General features: G+C 41.7%; 1 protein-coding gene across 2 annotated transcripts in view; it reads right to left on the bottom strand.

The window, feature by feature from the left end:
* Window positions 1–1,789: 1,789 nt before the first annotated feature.
* Window positions 1,790–22,084, bottom strand: part of LOC129107300 (pleckstrin homology domain-containing family G member 1) — a 61,455-nt gene continuing 41,160 nt past the window's right edge. For both annotated transcript variants that reach the window (XM_054618752.1, XM_054618753.1), the window contains exons 3-17: window positions 19,220–19,320; window positions 17,941–18,010; window positions 13,010–13,056; window positions 11,141–11,291; window positions 10,610–10,741; window positions 9,453–9,635; window positions 9,252–9,347; window positions 8,787–8,873; window positions 8,379–8,412; window positions 8,171–8,263; window positions 8,030–8,091; window positions 7,752–7,937; window positions 7,551–7,670; window positions 5,600–7,457; window positions 1,790–4,626 (exon numbers count right to left, since the gene is read on the bottom strand). In XM_054618752.1, the coding sequence (XP_054474727.1) occupies window positions 3,647–4,626; window positions 5,600–7,457; window positions 7,551–7,670; window positions 7,752–7,937; window positions 8,030–8,091; window positions 8,171–8,263; window positions 8,379–8,412; window positions 8,787–8,873; window positions 9,252–9,347; window positions 9,453–9,635; window positions 10,610–10,741; window positions 11,141–11,291; window positions 13,010–13,056; window positions 17,941–18,010; window positions 19,220–19,320 (4,200 nt within the window). In that variant the 3' untranslated portion in view covers window positions 1,790–3,646. The remainder of the gene's footprint in view (window positions 4,627–5,599; window positions 7,458–7,550; window positions 7,671–7,751; window positions 7,938–8,029; window positions 8,092–8,170; window positions 8,264–8,378; window positions 8,413–8,786; window positions 8,874–9,251; window positions 9,348–9,452; window positions 9,636–10,609; window positions 10,742–11,140; window positions 11,292–13,009; window positions 13,057–17,940; window positions 18,011–19,219; window positions 19,321–22,084) is intronic.

Genomic DNA, 22,084 nt, shown 5'->3' on the forward strand with positions numbered 1-22,084 from the left:
TAATTTGTAATTTTGTTTCACATCAACCAGTTTCCCTATTAATTTAGAAGAAAAATGCGTTGTCACATTAGTAGAAAACTACATTTCCCAGAATGCCTCACATTTTTCTTCTTGGCTTTTGCTTGTACATGGTGGGCTGCAAGGGCGGCCTCTGCTGTTGATTTTGGATACAAAATATAGGATGCAACTGCTGTGGAAGTATCTAACTAGATGACAGTATTTTTTTCAATACAAAGATGTTTTCTCTTCATTTCTTACAATTCAATTTTTACTTTACATCTCCTTCTTCATTTTGTTTTTGAGTTGTTAGTCTTGTTTTTGGAGTGGTGTGTTTTAGATAGATAGATATTCCTTTATTGATTCCCATGGGGGAAATGCGGGTGTTGCAGCAGCTAAAGTACAGAGAAACAGATTAAGATAATAAATAAAACATATTATACAATAAAATAAAAATAAAAATGTACAGTATATCTACTTTTATGCCTCTGTTAATAAATTAGTTAGCTATTGTCAAATTTTAATTTCTCATATAATAATAATTAAGCCTTTATTAGTCCCACAATGGGGAAATTACAATTCTCTGCATTTGACCCATCCCGGAGGAGCAGTGGGCTGCTAAGAAGCGCCCGGGGAGCAACTTGGGGTTATATACCAATATAAGAAACAAGAAATTGCAGAACAGGAATGCTATATATATTTTTGGGGTAATGTTGAAACTCTGTCATAGTTTGCCCACCAGAGAGCTTTAACAAAAAGCAAAAAATAATAATATTGTTATCAGATTCTTTTAAACTCTCAAATTTCAATATAGGGTTTGGCCTTAAAAATATATTATTGATCAGGATATATACTCCTTATCACAGAGGACATATCTGACTTTTGACTTCTTTGGAAAATAATTGTGTGGGCACAATTTCTTTATATATCTATCAAAATGGGGCCCTTCTGGCTGTTCCAAAGTCGAGGCTTAAAACTAAAGGTGACCGTGCTTTTGCCATCAGGGCTCCTTGGCTTTGAAACGACCTGCCTGAGGTTAAAAGGCTCGCACAATCAGTAATGTCTTTTAAATCACTTCTTAAAACTCATTTTTACAGACCGGCTTTCATTTTTCTTTTTACTAAATTATTTTATTTATATTATTTATTGTAATTTGTATATATTTAATCTTTATGTTAATTCCTAGTATTTTATTTTATTTTCATTGTATGGATTATTTTTATTGTTTCACCTATTCTGTTTTATCAGGGTTTAACTCTTACCTCAGTCTGTCTTGCTTTGTTTGGCTTCACTGTTGAGCTTTCTGTTGTTTCATTGCCTTGTTTTTGCAGCTCTTTCTGTCAGATACTTTGTAAACTCTGTTTTTAAAGGTGCTATATGAATTACTTTATTATTATTATAAAATGTAATGACCAATTGTTCACCTAGCATTATGTTGAAACCTCAAGGGAGGGTGAAGATATCCGCATTATATTCTGCATGATACATACAATGTAGAGTGATGTCCCTGCTATGATAAAACAAAGAAATGCTTCAAAACATACGATCAAATAAGTGGGGCATTAATCATTTTATCCCTCACTGCACATTTTCTTAACAAAATGATTTACCTTTCAATTTTGTCATATTTTTAGGCTGCTCTGCTTGTATTGGATGTCTCACATTTCTCCTTGAAATGAAAAGCAATGAATACTTCCTACTGATGAACATAAGCTGTGAATGGATATCAGCTGCTGCTCTGTACCATATTTATAATTATTTATTGATGAACCACAAAAACACAGGTGAGTTTAATCTGAGTTTATTACCTCCAATACATTGTTTTGTTGAGCAATGACAACTAGGCAGTTAAAAAAATACAGTACTTAACTTAAACATTAAAACATTATAAAGCATACCTATCGCATACAAGAATAACTTTCCTAAAATGTACATCTTTACAAAGTGTTTCCAAATAAAACGTAAAAAAGACAGAAAAGTGCAAAAAAAAGAGTCAATGAAGACGGACAATCCCACCAGTGAAACAGGACAAAATGTACAATGAAAAAAAAAAAAAAATAAAAAAAAAATCATACTTCATATTCCTAACTTGCTTTTGATGCATATTTCCTGATATGAACATTAAGCCATGATATTGTGCTTTTTAACTTTTCACATGCTGTTGTGATTTGGAACCTATGTGAAGCAGTGCATGATAAAAAAACCTACTTCTGAAATTATTCACAGTATTTGATTCAAATTTTGTCTGCGCCCCTAAATCTGAATAAAACCATCTTTTAATAAATACTTTATTTTACAACTTGTCTGTGGCTTGAATAGTGATAAAGGCCAAAATAACAGGGATGCTTTCAAATAAATAGGACAACTTTAGTGTGTTGATAATTCTGGAAAGGTAAACAATTGTGTTGTAGGAGCATTATTAAAGTGAATGACACTGTGACTTTCATTCTGTGACTGAAGATGCATTATCAGTAGTGTGACAGCAGTTTGAGAGAAAAAACATAATACATCAAATACAGTACTGTAGTATTTTAACTAATTGTGTTCTATGTTCTCCTTCGTGGTCCCTCTAAAAACAAAATGTGAAAAATGTGTGATTCAAAAAAAAAAAAAACATCCACTTTTTGAGATGCACATTTTACATGATGGATGCCTCCAGACCATAACACATAAAAACATCTCTGATTTACTCACAGATTCAAAAATAAATATGAAGCCCTACGGTTCTTAATAGATTATTTAAAATATTAGTGTCTTCTCTTGGTTTTAAAGCGTGATACCCTATTGATGACAAAGGTGGCAGGTAGAGTGAAATCCTATAACTTTAAACATACTTACAGGTCTAAGTGTAGTTATACTTAACCTATTGGATATAAACCAACATTTTTGTCTTTTTAACAGCTGTATAATTTTTGAACAATTATTGCTGAAAAGCTGTTAAAAGTGACAGTTTAATAGTGTAAGCACAATCAAAAACACTAGCCACCACTGTGGCTCACAGCTCCTACAACTAGTGCTGAGAAAGCCGTTAAAATAACCTTAACAGCAAATTAAAAGGAAGAGGTTCTCCTGACAAGTCAAGATCCACTAAAGATCATCAGATTGGTGATGCTTGTACTTCGGTTTGAGACGAAGGGCACAGACAAGATTATATTTCTTACAATTTGTAACAGATATCCTGAACTAGTGTTAACTGTACAACAGTTTATTGGCACAAAGTCCTCCAGCAGAACCATTTAATATGACTCCAATTATCCCTTAAGAGGCGCACACGTAAAGCAATAAAAGACTTTGAATTCCTTTGAATATTAAAACCCATTCAGTCACACTGAATACCTTTGCGAATGACTGAGAACATCTTGTTTTGACCGCAGACGTTTCAAGTGCTAGGGCAGCTCACCTGCAGGCTTTTGACTATTAACAGAAACCTATCATTTATATTGAAGTCCAGTAACAGTGAGATTCACCTAAGTTGTTACAAATATGGCTGCAATCAAAGAAAGTGATTCTGAACGATGTTGAGAGATGTGCTATGTTTGTGGATTATTGTGTTGAATGAGTGATGGCATTCAAGGCAAAGCAGCGGTGTCCGTTTTGTTGCTATATGCTGTATGTTTACATATATTTGGCTTTTATTAGTCATATAGACTCAGGCAAAGCTACTGGAGCTCAGACACTGGAACTTCTCCCTCAAAGACTGGACGATTTTGGGTTGGCTCTGCTGCGGCTCGCTCCACAGGTAATTCTCCAGATGCTCGCGGTCCAGGGACCTCAGCGGGTCGCAGGAGTGCACCGGTGTGCACGGCAGACTCTGGGAGTGAATAAGACCCCTGTTCTGATTGGACAGGACTGCCGAGCCACCGTTTCGCCTCGCCAACCTGTCCTGCTCCTGCTCGCTCTCGTCCTCGGAGCGGATCTCTACATAGTCATCATCGTCCTCCCCGTCGTCCTTAAAGTTAGCCAGGTAGTTCTGCGTGGCATTGAGTATGCTCAGTGCAGAAGCCCGGTTCAGGACCACCACCTGTTGACCGTCGTGTAAAGTGAGGTCTGACTGTCCCTGGGTAAAGCGCTCAGGGAGGCTACTTTGCCGACCAGCGCGACCCAGACTTGGGCCATGAAGTCTGTCCGTGGGTATGTTACACTTGAGTCCGGACTGGTTCTTCTCCTGCTGCTGGCCGCCCAGAGAGCCGAGCGACTGGCAGTGACTGGATGGGGAAGACTTTAAGGAGGGAGGAGACGGAGCGTTAAAGGAAGGATGTCTCTTAATGGAACTGTACACATGCTCGTCTTTTTCGCTCGGCGCCGACATGCAGGAGCTCCACCGCTGGGACGGCGGGGTAGTTGGAGATGAGGGGGAGGTCTTGAAAGAAGGGATGGAGCAGGCGGAGGTGAGTCTGTGCTGCGGGGTAGAAGACGCTCGGGCCTCATCCAACTCACTGGACGAAGAGATAAAGCTGACCAGCTCTCCGTTGCTGTAGGTGGAGTGGAGCCAGTCCTCGTCCATGCAGGTCTCAGGCATGGACGGAGAGGACGGCAGCCCTGGGTGGGTGTGATGAGGGCCAGCTGGACCCGGAGGATCCCGAAACATTACCTGGTCATAGAGCTGCGAGTACTCCGCTATCTTTGCACCTGGAGGGGGGAACAAAGAGGATGCAAAGAAGGTGTTAGCAGGTTATATTTGCAATTTTATAATATAAATATAAAAAAAAGCACAAGCCCAAAACAAATAAAGGTGTATGAGCCTGTGGATGGGGCAGCAGGAAATCTGTTTAAGCTACCACAAAGATAGGCCCACATAAAAAGTGTATATATAGTGTACACTATATTTAGGATATTTCTGCAGGTTTACATTGTCGTTAGATCGAAAGGGAACTGAAGCTTTTGCACCCATCTATGCTCTCACCAAACCACCATACTTCATTGAAGAAAACATTATTATTGAGTGACTTTGGCAGATCTGAACTAACCAAAGTCGTGCAATCACACAAACAAATTTACCGATAAAGACAGCAGTAGACCAGAAACTCCGGTGTTCTGCAATGTAATACTTTAGTATGGTGTTTTTGGGAAGAGCATAGATTACTACATCAATTCCTCCATCGAAGTATAGACTATAACGGTGTCTTCTGGCAAAGTCAATTGGAGAACATTTTTCTAAATATAGCGTTCACTTAAACAGATATTGATTATTTTAGGTGAGCCTTTCTTTAAGGTAAAATATATTTTGCTGTTGTCCCTGTACACAGCAGTACAATACTAACTTTCTGTGCGAGTACTTTCCAAGCTGCTGACTATGGAGAAGAACTTCATACAATCCCACTTCAAAACATCCTATCTCTCCTTTTAAGATGTGATGTAAAGCTCTATATGACCATACAAAAGTTTGATCCCAATTATTTCCCTGCAGTCTATAGATTATAACAGTGGGTGAAAAGAAAGCAGTCTAATCAGATCGGTACTCGCTACTCGCTACTGGCATATGCCCTGAGTTTCGGTTTTGGGAAAGAGGGTCAGGTTTACACCAGATCAGAGAGTTCTTAGTCACCACTATCAATAATTCAGTTCAAAACGATTTCTCTAATAGCTAAATCTTTTGGGTTACCTATGGCAGTGCCCCCTTGTTTCTTTTCTTCCAAGATGGCTGCCAGGTCTTTCTGCTTCTTCTCAGTTCTGGTCCGACTACAAGGGTCTCCAGGGTCCATGCTCCTCATGCGCAGCAGCTGGTTGGCTTTCTTGATCTTCTGGCTGTACTGCCGTGCCATCAGGAACACCCGGTTCTTTGATTTTTCCATTAGATCCAAGTCCACGGACTCCCCCAACAGTAGAGAGGAGGAGGCCAGGGGTGAGTCCAGACCTGCCAGCTCCCCTGGAAACAAACTATGAAGGTCCTTGAGGGGAAGATCCTTCTGAGGGGTATTTCGTTGAGGAAGCTCCACCAGGTCGTCGTCCTCCAGGCGGAAGCTTCCGCTGCTGAGGCGTGCCAGTCTGTTACGGATGCTCTTCACTGTGCCGGGGAGGGGTTCTGGGGTGTCAGGAAGGGGGCGCGATGTAGGAGAAGTGCTGTGGGTTTCTTCTGCAGTGGTGCCTTCACTTTGAGGTTCAGGGAGGTTGATGACTGGGATGGTGAATGACGGCATGGAGGTGACAGGTGGAGGTTTAGGCTGATGTGTTGGGGGACTCTTGGTTGGGGGGCTGGCTCCTTGAGGACTTATTACAGGGCGGCTCTTTTTAGGGCTGTTTTTGACAGAGGACGCCTTCTTGGGCGACTCGCTGGCGCTGACAGGGAAGGCCGCCGGGAGTCTATCGGCTTTCTTCTCATTGATCTTGATGTAGTTTTCAAGATCGTTCCAGATCTCGTCGACCTGCTCTGACATCTTATCCCCTTTCTGCGAACGCTGAGAGAAAGTCTCGGAGGCAGACGAGGAGGAATAATCTGGCTCAGAGGAACACGGGACAGTCCGGGAGGTGTCCGGTCCTTCGTCTTCTCCAAAGTGGAGGCTCTCCTCGGATACGAACCCTCCAATGCTTTCACTCAGGTCTTGTTCAGAGGCCAGTAGACTGTCCCTCTGTAGTTTTAGTTTATCGCGTTCATTCATTCCTTTAAGCTCCGTTGATGGGGGCTCCCTGAAACAGATGGTGTCGTAGATGTTCTCCTCTACTATCTTGAGCTCACATGTCCCAAATGGCCCCGCCTCCTGTGCGGAGGACCTATTGTTATCTGAGGAAATGTCTGGTTCAATCATAGGCGCTGTAACCACAGGAGCCTCTGGAGTGTTTTGCACCCTTGCTGCCTGGCCCTGGAGACCCTGTGCATCTGCAGAGGTCTCTTTCCGTGGCTGGCTTTCCTCAGGGTCTCTTCTGACGAGGCCCATTCTCTTGAGGTCCTCATAGCTGATGTTGTCATACACATTTTCAATATCGTCTAGCGTCAGCTGCTCAGCCGAGGATGATCCGGATATGTCATTGCTGGAGGATTCAGTGTGGATCACTTCCAAGTTGCTGTGAGCGGCCTGGTCGTCATCATCCGGACTGTGTCGAGCCTGCGTAGCGTTCTCCCCTGCGCTGCTCGCCCTCCGCAGGACTCTGCTCCCATCGGGCGGAGGGTCAATCTGCACTGTGGGCAGCTGTTCCACGTGCCAGCTGCAGGGCCGAGCTGTCTTGGGCGACGAGGTGGCCTCTGACCTCTCCGAGGGCACCTCTGGTTCTGGTCCGCTTGGCTCTGTTGGGACAAACATCTGGTAGATGTCCTCGTCCTCATCATCCGGCTGCATGGTTCTCTGGCGGGTGGGGAACATGGCCCTCCGAGCACGGTGGTCGGCCCAGATGTTCCTCACAGACTGGTCACTTTCTGTGACTACTACAGAGGGAATGGGGGTGTCAGGAGGCTCCTCTGTCACACGACGTGTCCTGAGAAGCGGCGGGTGGTGACTTCCTTCCCTCACTAGGGTTTCTCTGGCTCTCTGTGGTAAAAGGAAAGCAGAAGTTGTTGAGGCCGTCTAAAAACGTCAAGGTAGAAATAGAATATATCACCATGTTGTATTCGTGATTAATACCTGTAGGTCTGTAGAACTCATGTTGAAGGATTTCCATTGTTCTATACTGTCGACAGATGCTTGAGGGTTCAGCCTCTTCCTGCTGCTTTTGCCAGGGACTCGCAGCCTCTTTCCACCTCCCTGGATAAAGAGTTTTCAGCATTAACAACATGTTTGAAGGACTAGACATGATCATAACTCGTTGGGCAGCTTTAAACTCACCAGGCCACTGTCATCTTCATCGTCAGCATCTTGCTGATGCTGCTCTTCTTCTCTGTCACTGTGGTCATAGTGATCTCCGGGGTCCAGGGACTCCTGTGATTGGTTGATGAGGCTGCGGCTGCGACCGATGGTGCCCAAAGCCAGCTGGGACATTGGCGAGAGCAGGGTGGCACCCAGACTTATTCGCTGGACAGGAGAATTTTTTTCGTGAGTTTGGTTTAACAACTTTAGTGTGAGTGTGAGTGAGTGAACTCATGCTTCTTAAAACTGTTCATTACCTTTTCACCGTCTGTGTTGGCAGCATTCTGCTTGGCATTCTTCAATAATTTGGAAAGAGGTTCTGGAAAGTCAAACAAATTATTGATTAATTTTGTTTAACCATTGTTCAACCAACACTGTAAATGTCTTTCACGTCTTACCTTTCCTGCGTCCTCTACGAGGGGTTGGACCCTCCTTGGTCTGATGGGAATCTTTCTTGTCTCCATCAGGGCTGTAATGAAACCCGGGATGATCTGGAGAAATGACAGAAGAGACATGATGATTAAAATGCATTGAATATCTCTAAACATTGCAAAAGAACATCAATTTAAAAGATTTTGTAAAAAACATATATAAATAAACACTTACGCATTGCATCCATCTCCAAAATTGCTTGCTTAGCCTAGAAATCAAGTTATAAAATGAGGGTGAGTTCATCAGGTTAGAGTATGAAGGAACATAAACTTTGACACTAGATGGCGCCACATTACAGTCGTCTCTCAACAATTAAGTTTGACGCTTAACAAGCAGCACCTTTATGTAATCACAGTCAACTTTCTCAGTGACCACCTCTGGAGAGGAATCTTTAATTTCAACTTGCACATGACCAAAAGCAGATGAGGAGACATAAAAATTATTGTGGTTTAATGAAAATCAGAATCAGAGGATGATGGAGAAAGGATGTGGGCCTGACATTTCCAATACATCCCACTCAAAGTCTGTGTTTACGCCATCAGTGCATAGAGAGGGAGCTGTCAGGAGACGAGCTGCTCTTACCTTGGCAGGGATTTTGGCTGGATGGTTTTCAAGTATGAGTCTCTTGAGGTGCAAGATCCACATGCGCTTGTCTTGCTGTGATTTGGCCTGAGGGGTAGAGAGCAAAACATCAGAGAGAAGATAATATCAGACAGGCAGTGAAAAAGGCAGCTGAGAGGGTTGGGATAAACCCTTAAACATTTGGAACAAGGCTTTCCTACGTCACACAGATCATCTTTTACTTTTCAGGGCTTGTCAAAAACAGAGTGGTTGAGTAACCACAATGGCCGCCATTAGCCTCTAAACACTCAACATGTCTGAGCAACTCCTTGAGTTGAGCCTGGACACCTGCAAATTATCTTCCCGCTTTCTGATTGTGTTCTCGCTAAATGTTGCTCGTAGCGTCATAGTTCAAATGAAACATGTAATTACATTCACATTTTGACTTTTGTTTGATGTGTGCTCTCGTATGTAATGTCGCTATACCTGGACCGTGTGCTGAAGTTTGGGATTCTTGTAGTGAAACACGCTGAAACTCAGTGGTTCTTTGGGAATAATTTCCACCAGCATCAGGTTACAGCACTGCAAAAAAGAGAGGAAGGAAGGAAGGAAGGAAGTCGTGTTAAAATCACTTTTACTGAGCAGAAACGTTTTGAGAGGTTTCATGCTTCGAGTAGCATGACTGACCAGTATGTGGGCCTTGTACGTGTAGGTTTCTTCTCGTTTCTTGGTAATGAGCAGAAGCTTGTCAAACAGAAAGAGAGTTCTCTCGTTCTTGGCTCGCTGCAGACGAAATGTTCCTTCGAGAACCAACTCTCCATAGCCGATAAGGTCAGGGCCCTTCCAGTTGGTCAGCAAGCTTTGGATTTCCTGCAGATCGCACAGAAATAAAGAATGAGGGGAGTCATTTGGTTCTTTTAAAAAGATGATGCAGAAAAATTAACATTTCACCTACCACATGTAAAAAAACTGATTTGGTTTAGCAAAAAACTAAAATAAAAGATGCAGCAATTAGTGAGTTATCATGTCATGTTAGGGTGTTCATGTGCATGAGTGCAAGTGTTCAAAGATAATAATAATAAACATAATTTGTACAACACTTATTAAAACACTATTACATGGCTGCTCTACAACATCAGAAATCAAAACAGCATATAAACATTAACAGATAAAAGTTAAAAAAAATAGTAAATGAATCACTGAAAAGTTATTTCAAAGAAGTGGAATTCTTAAGAAAAAGCAAGGATGAGGAGGAGAGAGGATGTCTATTGTGCTGCTGAAACCGACCATAACAGAAGGTTAAGGAATGGCAAAAAAGAGGAAAAAATGCTGGCAAGCAAAAAAATAAATAATGAAGTGCACAAAACAACAAAAATGGAATTTCTATCAAGCCAATCTGGAGTGAACGCTTCCACACACATTCCTGGATCCATCCTACCCATTCTGGCTCCCAGCTGATAAAAGAAACAAGCTTCCCTTTTATGGTCCCTCCTTATGCAAGGCCATCATTAAGCCCAGCGGAAAACGCAGCGACTTGCGTAAGACGTGGGGAGGATCAGAGCCAATGGCTGATTCAAAGCTAGACTTCACATAACTGTTCTGCAGAACAATAAAAGATTTGGCTCCTTGAAAATGTTTGAAAGTACCGCGTCTGTGTTTAAGTTATAGAAATAATGAGAGACGTTGGAAGTGTGCAGAATACATCATGGAGAAAATCACAAGCTCAACATTTGATGGATTCAGGAGAGGTTTTGAGGGGGACTACACATGTTTGTATGCCAACAGTCCCAAATAGACCTAAATCTTTTGTATCAGGCATCTTTCTTATTTTGTGCTCGTCGTACCTGCAACCTAACGGCATGCTCATGTTTCCTCTTCATGTCGTTGATGTGCCAGGCCACTCTCTGCATGGTGTCTATGGCTTCCTGCACAACCTCGTAGGTCTCTGTGTCCTTCTCCATATGGTTGGCTATCTCCTGCACGGAAGACACACACACACAATGCTGGGAGTCAGCACATACACATACTGTACGCACATGCACAGGAGTGCACTCACACAGGCACCAGTGTGTGTTTCTGCACAAAAACACACACTCATGCATGCACTGTAATGCAAAGTGCATACACAGAAACATACATACCGAGCACCATATGTCTAAACATTTGGCTTCTCCAATGGAGATTGTCATAGGGGGCCGAGTCAGAAATGCTGTTATTCAACTGTACACATCCATTTGTATTTGTGTATAAAAAAAACATTAGTGTGTGCTGGAATTACAAGTGTGAGCCTGTACTTGCATTTCTGTGGGTAAAGAGTAATTGTTTGCGTGTAAGTGTTTTTTTGTTGCAGAGTGAGAGACGGCAGACAGACGTACATGCAGCAGTAGGTGGTACTTGAGGATCCTCTGCACTGGCTTGAGCAGGTAGGAGCCCAGGGGCAGGGAGTGCCTCAGAGATTCCTGGCGCTCGCGGAGAAACTTGGCCAACGCCTTGTTCCTCATGCACTCTGTTAGCACAGCCACCGACCTGTGGAGACAGAGCGCAGCAAATAAGATTTCAGGGATGTGTAGGAAACCTTAATTTGACATCTATGACGAGTTAGTTTTAATGTTTGCCCTGACAGACAATATATTAAAACTTGTTTTACTGCTATTGTGTAACAACAGGCGTGAAAAACCTGTACATTAAATGTTCAATGCAATGATCTGTGTTTCAATGTCAGGTGTAGTCCATCAGATAAAACTTATCATTCAAACATGAGGAAAAATGAACATATTATCCAATTTTAATTACCATTTTCTTGCAAATTTATATATGCCATTGAAGGTCAATAAAGGTTGTTAGGAATTAATTGTTCTGCCCTATTTCACGCTGAGATCTCAATCCCCATATTACATTTACCACTCAAATAACAGCACTCTAAAACCTACTAGTTACCAGACCTGGTTTGCTATGTGACCTAGTGGGGAAGAAATGGAGGCTTTGTGTGTGTGTGTGTGTGTGTGTGTGTGTGTGTGTGTGTGTGTGTGTGTGTGTGTGTGTGTGTGTGTGTGTGTGTGTGTGTGTGTGTGTGTGTGTGTGTGTGTGTGTGTCTGTCTGTGTCTGTCTGTGTGTGTGTGAGTGTCTATACATATGCACAGTGGAAAAAGACAAGTGAATGTCAGTTGTGAATTGCCCAAAACTTTCTTTCTGTGTCCTGTGTGTGTGTGTGTGTGTGTGTGTGTGTGTGTGTGTGTGTGTGTGTGTGTGTGTGTGTGTGTGTGTGTGTGTGTGTGTGTGTGTGTGTGTGTGTGTGTGTGTGCGCTCTAAATTCCAGTGAAGCACCACAACAGGCCTCACATTGTTCTGGAGGAAACCCGACCTTAGAGCGCAGCATGACCATGATACATCTGCAGCCTCTGTATGTGTGTGTGTGTGTGTGTGTGTGTGTGTGTGTGTGTGTGTGTGTGTGTGTGTGTGTGTGTGTGTGTGTGTGTGTGTGTGTGTGTGTGTGTGTGTGTGTGTGAGAGTGTCTCCCATGTGAGTGTGTCTGTCGTGTGTGACCTTGGTTGGGGTCACCAGCTGTGGTGTGGATGTGGGAGAAGGTCTATCTCAAACAGCTGACAATAGCCCGTTCATACACACAGACACACACACGCTCTCACACAAACACAAAATCAGTATTCAATTAGTCATCATTAGCGTGTTAACAGTTTCTTCGCCCACGGGCCTTTCTGATCATACACTGTGAAAGAAGAAATGTAGCCGGAGGAGAAGGTGTATTCGGATGGTGCAATGTATCTTGGCATAAAGAACAGCCTCACGTTTCACACACAACAAACACACTGACATAAAAAAACTCCACATTATTCCTCCCGTAGGACCAAAAAAACCATTAACAGCGTTAGAAATGATAAGGTGACAACTATAATACCCCGTCTGTCAGTCTGATTTGTAACTGTCAATAGCCAGCAAATAAAAGAATGGAGGAAATGGGGCACGACGGAGGGAGGGAGGGAGGGAGGGAGGGAGGGAGGGAGGGAGACCCTGAGGCACAACTGAAGGTAGACACTCTGACTCCTGCTGAAATGACTTCTATGGAGCATGTCAGTTTATCCAGGAGGGGAAAAAAAGCTAAGGCATTGATCCACAAATACAATGGAGCTACGTGAGACGCTGGGAAGACGGTTTGTGGAGGTGAGATCAAGACAGGATGACAACAAGAAGAAGGTTTTGTACAGTAGACGGTTGATAAGAGGTCTTACCGTGGGTAGTTGGTGCAGTATTGAGTATAAATGTGGAATTCTTCACTCTGTAAAAACACAACAGGACAAATTAGTTGATGCATTTAAGTAACATGAAATAACTGAAGACCCAAGAGTTAAGTAAGTTTGTCTAGCTTTGGTACAATTGTAGATGTCTGCATGTCTCAATATTTAAAAGATCTCCTATTTCCAAGGTCAAAAATGCACTTTGAATCTCTTTTAAGCAAACAAGGATGAGAAGAGTCTTCAAAGTGCTCAGAACATGTATAATCTGTAAAGAAATGGCAAAATGTCCCCTGCAGAGATTCTAGAAAGCTCCACTGTGACTAATGGACTGGTGAGATTATTTTGCAACTATTTCCAAGGACAAGAATGAACTTTCAATCTCAATGGAAACATGTCCTCTTAAAGTAAAGGTTGGGTGGTGGACGGGTGGTGTAATGTCCTGTCAGGTTAGGTTGTTATTAGTTGATGCATTTAAGTGATAGGAAATAATTGAAGCCTCAGGAGACTCCAACAATCTCACAGTCACAATGGTAGTAGGAAAAATGTTTACCATATTCAACATTGTAATTATGTATTTCGGACAGCATTTTATTGTGGTTTTTTTGGCTCAGCATTCATTCCAACATATAATTAATAAAAGGGCCATGAAGTATGTTTGAAAGTGTTGCTCTTTAACAGCAAATCATGTACTTTATGGAGCGTTTAAGATTCATACACCTCAACTCTGAAACACCCTGCCTGACCAGCTCAGATTAGTAAAATCAGTATTTTCTTTTAAATTCCTTCCACTTTAAAAAAAATATAACTTTGTTTAATTTGTGCAGTTTCTTTTGTAAGTGTGTGTGTCTTTATGTGTGCGTGCAGGCTGGTATAATTAGTAACAGCAGACTTACCACTGATTACATCACAGTGAACATCAGGTACACATTATTTTTTGTTAATGTCTCACTATTGTTGTATTGTAACACAGTTTAATTGCAGAATGATTTAAGAAAGTATTTGACACAACTTAAAGCAGATTTGATGTTCTAAAATCTGGATGACACAACCAAAGCAAGAGTCTGCTAATAAATCTTCATATCATATGAAAATGATTTGAACACAATGCATGACTGGAACAAGGCGATTTGTTTTAAATTTCTTTAACTCAGCAGCACAGTTTGCAAAATGATAAGTTATATAAAGTTTATGTGCCTTGTAATCAAACCAAACAAGACTACGAGTACTAAACGATGCAGTGGTCCGGTGCAGTTTTGATGACTGGCCCAGATATTTAATGTTTACAGCCAGACACAGTCTGAGCCCTCAGACAAGGCATCCTCTCTCCTCCGTTCACTGCTACTAATTGAAAGTCAACCCGGTAGCTTATGATTAGCTTGCGTCCTGGCCTTTAAGTCTCTGTTGATCCCCGAGCGCTCAGATTATATATCCCCTCATACTTCATCGCCGCCCCTTTAATTGAGACTCTCCCACCTTGCATGCCTCTCTGAACATCAAAGACATCAGAGACAACATGATTTAGAAAGGTTGAAGCTCCTTCTCTCTGCTCTCGGAAACTTAACATGCTCTCCATCTCCATATTGTTCACTCTTTCTCCTGATCTCCATGTCATTTCTTCATTGACACTTTTATGTTCGTCTCTCCCTCATCATGCTCCCTTGGAGACCTGGAGATGAAGCTCTTTTTGATTATATAACGTGAGAGTAATTGAACTCTATTTGTGTCCATAAACACTTGGGGGTCGCAGGATGCGGACAGCACTCAGGAAGCGACATCGTAAACACACAGGGCAGATGACAGTCTGTCCTGGTTCATAATGTACACACACACACACACACACACACACATACAGAGCAATGTGGACAATTACAGACATTTCCTAACATGCGATTCATAGTGAACTTACACTTTGCATATACTGTGTGCGTGTGTGTGGGTGTGAATGTTATGTTTCTTGCTGTAGGTAAATATACATTCCTATTCAAACCAAAGCAAACAATTCAAGCTACCTACACGAACACAAACAGCGCCTCCCACCAAAATATACTGAACGCACACACACACAAATGCTTGCAGACAGATTCATGATTTGTTAGCCCGAGGTGCTCCGTGGGAACCGTCCTAAATTGAAGAGCAGAGTTTTCCTCCTCGTCTCCAGCAGTCTGCCGCCACAGACCAAGGCTAAACACAACCAGATGTGCCACCATCGATTTCTGATGACACACATCCACACACGCTCCTAATACACACTCTTAATATCCCTCTGAGGCCGTGGACACAAGACCACAAGATACATAAATGCTTCTATGGAGTACAAATTTTTGCCTAGCATGCATGTCTGCACACACAGACTTTGTCATTAAAGCTGACATGTCAGCACACACTCTTTGAACCCAACTAGGAAACCAGCAGACCCTGAAATAGCCCAGATCTATCATATACTTCCCGTTAAGAAACATATACAAGCTCAGCTGAATCATATAATCATCATATCCAAATGCTGCATGTGAGAGTTTTGGCTTCCATAAATGATAAAAAATATATCTTTCCAGAGTATCAAGATACAAATTATATAGAACGATTTTTAGTTTTTCGAGCGGTGGCTACTAATCTCTACTCCTAAAAACAAGAAAAGGTTGAATTGCATCAGCACCCACTGATCATTTTTAATGAGAAAGTCATAAATCAGCAGTTATTGTTCAGGTGTCAAGACTGGACTGGTCACAGTGAGTCATCAGCTAAGCAACAGAATCCCTAGGGGCGAGAAAAAAAGAAGCTTCTTGTTCTAGTTGTAATAGTGCTCTGTGTGCTTCAGTCAGCATGAAGTAACCCATAAAAACACGTTAAAGGCTAACTCATCACATAGCACAGTTAGGATTTAGTCGAATGGAGAGGAACATGAGGATAGATTGCCAATTATCTGAGAGGCGGAGATTTACAACTAAGATCTGACTCTTCTTCAAACACTGAGCTGGGTTGTGATTGTTGGCTGCTCAGACTACATGAGTATTAACTGCAAGTGTGTGTATGTGTTTTTGCGTTTGCATTTCACAGCAGACAGTGAAAGAGAAGTTTTGTGTTTTTTCCTGTTCTTAGCAACCATGACTAATCTTCGAAAAACAGAAGAACTGTGGTTACAAACCTTTTACCAGAAGTCAGTGTGTGAAAAGATGAAGCCAAACACACATACACAAAAACAAAACACAGAAACACACACACATTAGCTGCAGACCTACTGACAAATAGAAGTCTAAAGACAGCATTCACCATAAACAGCTACTGTATGTTTCTCTCAACTATATCCAATATGAATATGAATATTTAAGGGAATCTAATGAATTATTTGGATATAGAAGCATGGATACATTTTTCCATTAGTAGCTGCTCCGGTTTGGATTGTATTAGATGATCTACTTCATTAAAAGCATCTTATATTTCCAAGGTAAAAAATGCACTTTAAATCTCTTTTAAGCCAGCAAGAAAGATCTTTAAAGTGGTCAAAACATCTAGAATCCAATATTTAAGCAACTAATGAACCTTGTGTTGAGATGATTTTGCAACTATTTCCAAGGTCTTTTCAAGTTATATGTCTTCGTATAGTAAACTTCAGGTTGTGTACTACTGATGTAATGTCTGTTTTAGGGAAAATTTAAACTGAAATGCACAATTTATTTGTTAAATGCTGGCCAGCATACATGCACCAGATTAAATCTGCGTACTGTAGCTAAACTGTATTTATGCACATTAACAGGAGGCAACACAACAGAGGCGTGTGTGTTGGACAGGACATGGAGCAGCAGGTCATGAATGCTTCCAGAAAAAAATGAGGGATACTTTTAATGGTTTTAATGGACACCTGCAGTGCGAGTACCAGTCTCATTAGAGGAAAGTTATCAGAGGCAGTAGGGTTCCAGTCAGGATGTGATTTGGCCTTAATTTTAGCTGGCTTTGACCCAATGTAACCCCTGGCTATAAGGAAGCTATACTGTTATTTATAATAAACGCTGTACTGGCTACAGAATAGAAGTATACATAGGTTGTCCTTATTCTAGATAAGGAGATTATCTGAGATCATTCCATCACGCAGTTACATTAATCAGTCAGTAACAAGCTGTCGTCACGCTGATTTGTTTATGGACCTTAGTTAATTATTCAGAGTGTTGCTGTGGGCTGCTATAAAACTGGTTCGTGTAAACAACAGCTGCTATATTTAGGGAGTCTGTGATGCTGACTGCGACTTGTTTTTTCATAAATGGTCAGACAGTTGCTCTGTGGTATGGGGTGTAATTGCAGTAGGGTAGGGAGGGAATGTAAAGTGTTAAAGAGGAAGTTCTGGAATGCAGCACATTATCATGGGACATAATCAAGCAATCGTTTTTTGGGAGCAGGGGGGGGGGTTGATGATTGGAATAAAAGCTGAAACACCCAGACAGAGGCACCAGTAATACTTCGACAAGAGTTGCTGAGTCTACTTTTTCTTGATGAAGTACTGCTATTATCCCCTTCCAGTAAAAAAAAAAAAAAAAAAAAAAAAAAAAAAAAAAAAAGGTGATTATATATTTGGACGGCCCTTAAAAAATTCCTCTGGAGTTGTCCTTCCTCCCGGCCCTCCTGCTGCACTTAAACTTCACATTCCAACCAAAATAATGCTACTGGCCTCAGTAAACTTTATGTCTCATGCAGCGTCTTCACCAGATTTATGTCAACTTATCGCTTTTAAATAATGCACAGCCTGTTTCTCATTTTCTGTCCTGTGTGTGTCTGAACCAGCTGTTTGGACAAGTTTCAACGAGCAGAGGAGTGTATACACAGAGAGACAGACAGAAAAGAAGAACTCAGAAATACAACAATGTAAAAATACTCCATTGTAAGTAAAAGTCACATATTCAAAAGCTGCTTAAGTAAAACCATCAAAAAATCTTCACCTTGGATACGAAGCACTCCGCGATGGCGACAGGGTCAGCGTTGCATTTCTCAAGATCATAAAGAAGATCCCTGAAACAAACAAAGAGCTCAAAGAAATCAGTATTTTTATGTGAAAATCTGCACACACAATTTCCTGCATCTTTTATCCCACAGAGAATATCAACCTCTCTTCCACGATTAATTGCTCCAGACAGCTTTTCATGACCAAAAGTCAGAGACTAAAATAAGGTCTTAGGGCACTTGGCTCTGAACAATTTAGAAACTTGCATGAATTCAAACAGGCAGCTCCTGTGTGTAGTTGTGTATGTGTGTGTAAGTGCACACACTGTTGGAGTTATTGTTTCATGGCTGAAGCATGAGGTCATTGTGACCGCTTTAAACTTCTTTTATGTTTCCTTTTACTGGCCAGTTTGTCTGCGCATGACAGCTGGGAAATGAACAGGCGTGGAGAAAGACTGTGCATGTTTGTGTCTCCGGACCACCATGGCTGATGCTCAGCTAGCCACCTCGGTTCAGACCGGTGCCAGTGGGGACAAATATGCAGACGGTGACTTGTTATACACAAACACACAAACACAACACACACACACACACACACACACACACACACACACACACACACACACACACACACACACACACACACACAACAATGCCCTTCCCAGAAATTAACAGGTACATTGTTTGTTGAGCCGGAGAGAGAAAAGAGCCGGAGCTGATTTTAGTCTCCAGTCCTCATTTGAAAACTGAAAGTCAAGATCAATGTTGTTCAAAAAATATGTCTGAGTTTTGAGCATTTGCTGAGCACGTTGATACTGCTTTTAGCATAAGTAAGTTTAAGTCCTTTAAATGAAGAGTTACTGAAGCTTTGCGGTAATGTAAAGTCTCTCTTTTGCTATCCTGTTTATTTTCATTGTTCGAGAATTTAAAAAAAAGGTTAAAACTTGAGAATTTAACTTTTCAAAATGGCACAGATTTTTCTCGAAGCTCTGATACATCTTACCCAGTGCTTCATAATATGGAAGTGCCTGAAAATCCTGGAAATGGGGATACCTCACGTCAGTCAAAGTCTGTGGTTAAAGGTAATTAAGCCCAATATAAATGTAATAAATAATGTGTTTTATTGTCAAAGCACAGTATTTTTAACCTTAACTTGACCAGCACTATAGAAAGTAGCAAGCTTGGGGATCTTTCCCATCTTTACAATTCAATCCGTAACAATATAAACGCAGCATTAAGTCCAAGTCTCAAGTCTCCAGCTCTGTGAGTGTGTTGTACCTGTTAAAGTGGTAGATGTCCTGGATGTTGCCGAAGAGGGAGCCTTTATCCTCAGAGCTCAAGGCCAGCCGAGACTGATTACTGATACACTCCAAATAGTCCTGCAGAGAAAAAAAGAGAAAGAACAAAGTCATGTAGGAACTCTATGACTGACATTTTGATTGGTATTCACACACACACACACACACACACACACACACACACACACACACACACACACACACACACACACACACACACACACACACACACACACACACACACACACACACACACACACACACACACACACACACACACTTGATTTTGACAGATCACTCACACTGTGACTCCTACAGATTTAACCTCAGTAGCTTTCAAAGCTCGTTACTCTCTTGGCCCACTTGACTCTACGTTGCACCACTTTGGATAGATAGCCTTGTGACAGAGACTATATTCTGTTCCTCCATAATTACGCTCTGTAAGTTATCTGTATGTTAAAGTATGAATAGTTACGCTTTCTAATGCTGGTCTAAAGAGAGGTTAAATGGTTATATTCTTGTGTGTGTCCCAGGAGAATGTGCAAACTCATGTTTTATTTGCTCTGACAGATAATTTGCATTTGTGCTTTGGTCTGGCGACGATCGGCTTATGTGCCTCAGTCCCAGCAACAAAGTAATGTCAACTTCAATTATTTATCAATGAATTAAGTACACTAAAAGCTACAGGAGGCTTAATCCTCCAGCTGTAAGATACGGTTGCTTCCAGTTACACAGCTTAAGGAAAACATTAAAATGTAGCCTTTTTTTTCTACCTCACTCCATTTGTCAGAGAATTTATGCTTTTATTCTAGATTGTTAAGGTTACAATAACCAGCAATGTGCAATGTTTTTAATGGAATTAAAACTCATCCTACTCATACAAAAAACTTAAACCCTGTTGTTATATTTGCTTTCAGTTTTAATTAGATTTACAGTGAGAGAGAGACACAACAACAATTCTAGTTATGCTTTGGAAAACAAAGCCAGATGTGATGTAGGTAACGACAGCACATTTGTTTAAAGCCCTGCCTGATCCCCTTATTGTTGTTTAGTGTCAACAGCTGGAAATCGAAACAACGCAGGTCACTTGGTTTAGTGAAAATGAATACCGGGGTAAGATGATCGTTGCGATAAAACAGGCTCAACATGGCTCCTCGATGAAAAACAGGTATAAAGTCTATTCAAGAGGATTTTTCTCTCTGGCTCTTATCACTGTCTCCATCACTGCCATTAGTGAGGAGTGCTTATTAAACACCAGCCTCAGGTCTCAGTCTGTGCTGCAGAAAGAAAGTGAGAGGTGGTGAGGGGAAGACAGATAGACCAGTAGCCAGAAGCAGAGGCACTGATTGTTTCTCACTTGCAGGCAGCATGCTGATTTGATAAATAACATCTACTGCTACAGGCTGGAAGTAATTTATGGTGCACTTATTCTTCCAAATGAAATTAATTTGTGATAATTGCGCTGCATATAATGTTTTCACACAATGCCATTATCGTCATCACGATCTTGAGTCAATAAATCAGACGACACAGTTACACAGGACGCGCACTTAAAACAGCAGTTCACACACATCCACAAAAATGATCTCAATGCGGGTGTATTCAGACTGTAAACCAGGAGCAGTGATGGTTAGAGGTTGAGCAGGAGGAAGCATCCAGCACAGTAACAGTTTTCAAACCAGACCACAGTCTAAGCCGGGGCAGAACAGACATAACAACACTGAGAAAAGTACCAGGCTGCCATGAACGCACACCCACAGTGAGCATTTCAGCACACACAACACTGTTTCTAAGAAACGAAAGCAGAGAGAGAGAGTCTCCCTGCTCGCTCCCAGTCTGTTTACCTAATTTCCAGTCTGCTATGGTGGTTTCTGCTCCTAGTAGTCTTTTATGTCATTAACCAACGTTATCATTATTACTATAATAGCTAAGCCTGAGCAGTCCATTTGTTTTGTTTGGTTAGGTAAAGGAAGGGATGTAAAAAGAGAAAGGGACAAAGACTGGAGAGATGACAGATGACAGCCATCTTGGATGTTTCGGGTTTAAAAGGTTAAAAAGAAAAGAGCTTTAGGCCAAGATTTGGGTTTTAAGGATTTGAGTAACAGAATAAGACTGACGGGTGTGTTTGTGGTCATGTTCGGGGGTCACGTCAAAGGGTCATGTTTAGAATTTGTTGACTATCGGAGGCAATGTGTAAGGTGATGCTATATTAGCCACGGGGTCACGCATCTGACTTGGCCCGACCCGTTCAATCATCACACTCAGCCAAAGCCTGACTGAGCTCAACAATGGGCCGCGTTCAGATCCAAACACGCACACACACGCACACACACACACACACACACACACTCCCTGCCAAGTATCAGACGCAACATGTACAAACTTGATGTTTTTTCGTGTTAACCATTAACCTCCTCAAGTACACACTCTTTTCCTCCACACCAAACCCATCCGTTTTTCTGCACTGAGGTAGGAAGTCATTCCTCCAGACAATGCAGAGTGTAAACATCCACATCTCATTACTTTCAATGTTTCTGCAAGTCAAGTGAGGTTCCCTTGAACTTTACTGTATTTCCAAACTCCTGGTCAGCTTCAAATGGACTGGTGATGCGTTAAGGGAAAAAGAGATGAGGAGGAGGAGGGAAAGAAAGATCAGAGCTTTGTCTTTGAGGTTGTTTGTGGATGACGGGTTGGCCTCATTACACACACTGATCTAGCCGAGGAGGGGTGACCGCGCAGTACAAACAAGCACCCAAACAATGTTCACACAGAGAGGTGAACAGTGTCCCTGAGAGCTCAGCACACTGCAACTTAAGGAAAGACATGCAAGTAGGCAAAATAAAAG

Source organism: Anoplopoma fimbria, chromosome 18 (genome assembly GCF_027596085.1).
Source record: "Anoplopoma fimbria isolate UVic2021 breed Golden Eagle Sablefish chromosome 18, Afim_UVic_2022, whole genome shotgun sequence".
Taxonomy (NCBI): Eukaryota; Metazoa; Chordata; class Actinopteri; order Perciformes; family Anoplopomatidae; genus Anoplopoma; species Anoplopoma fimbria.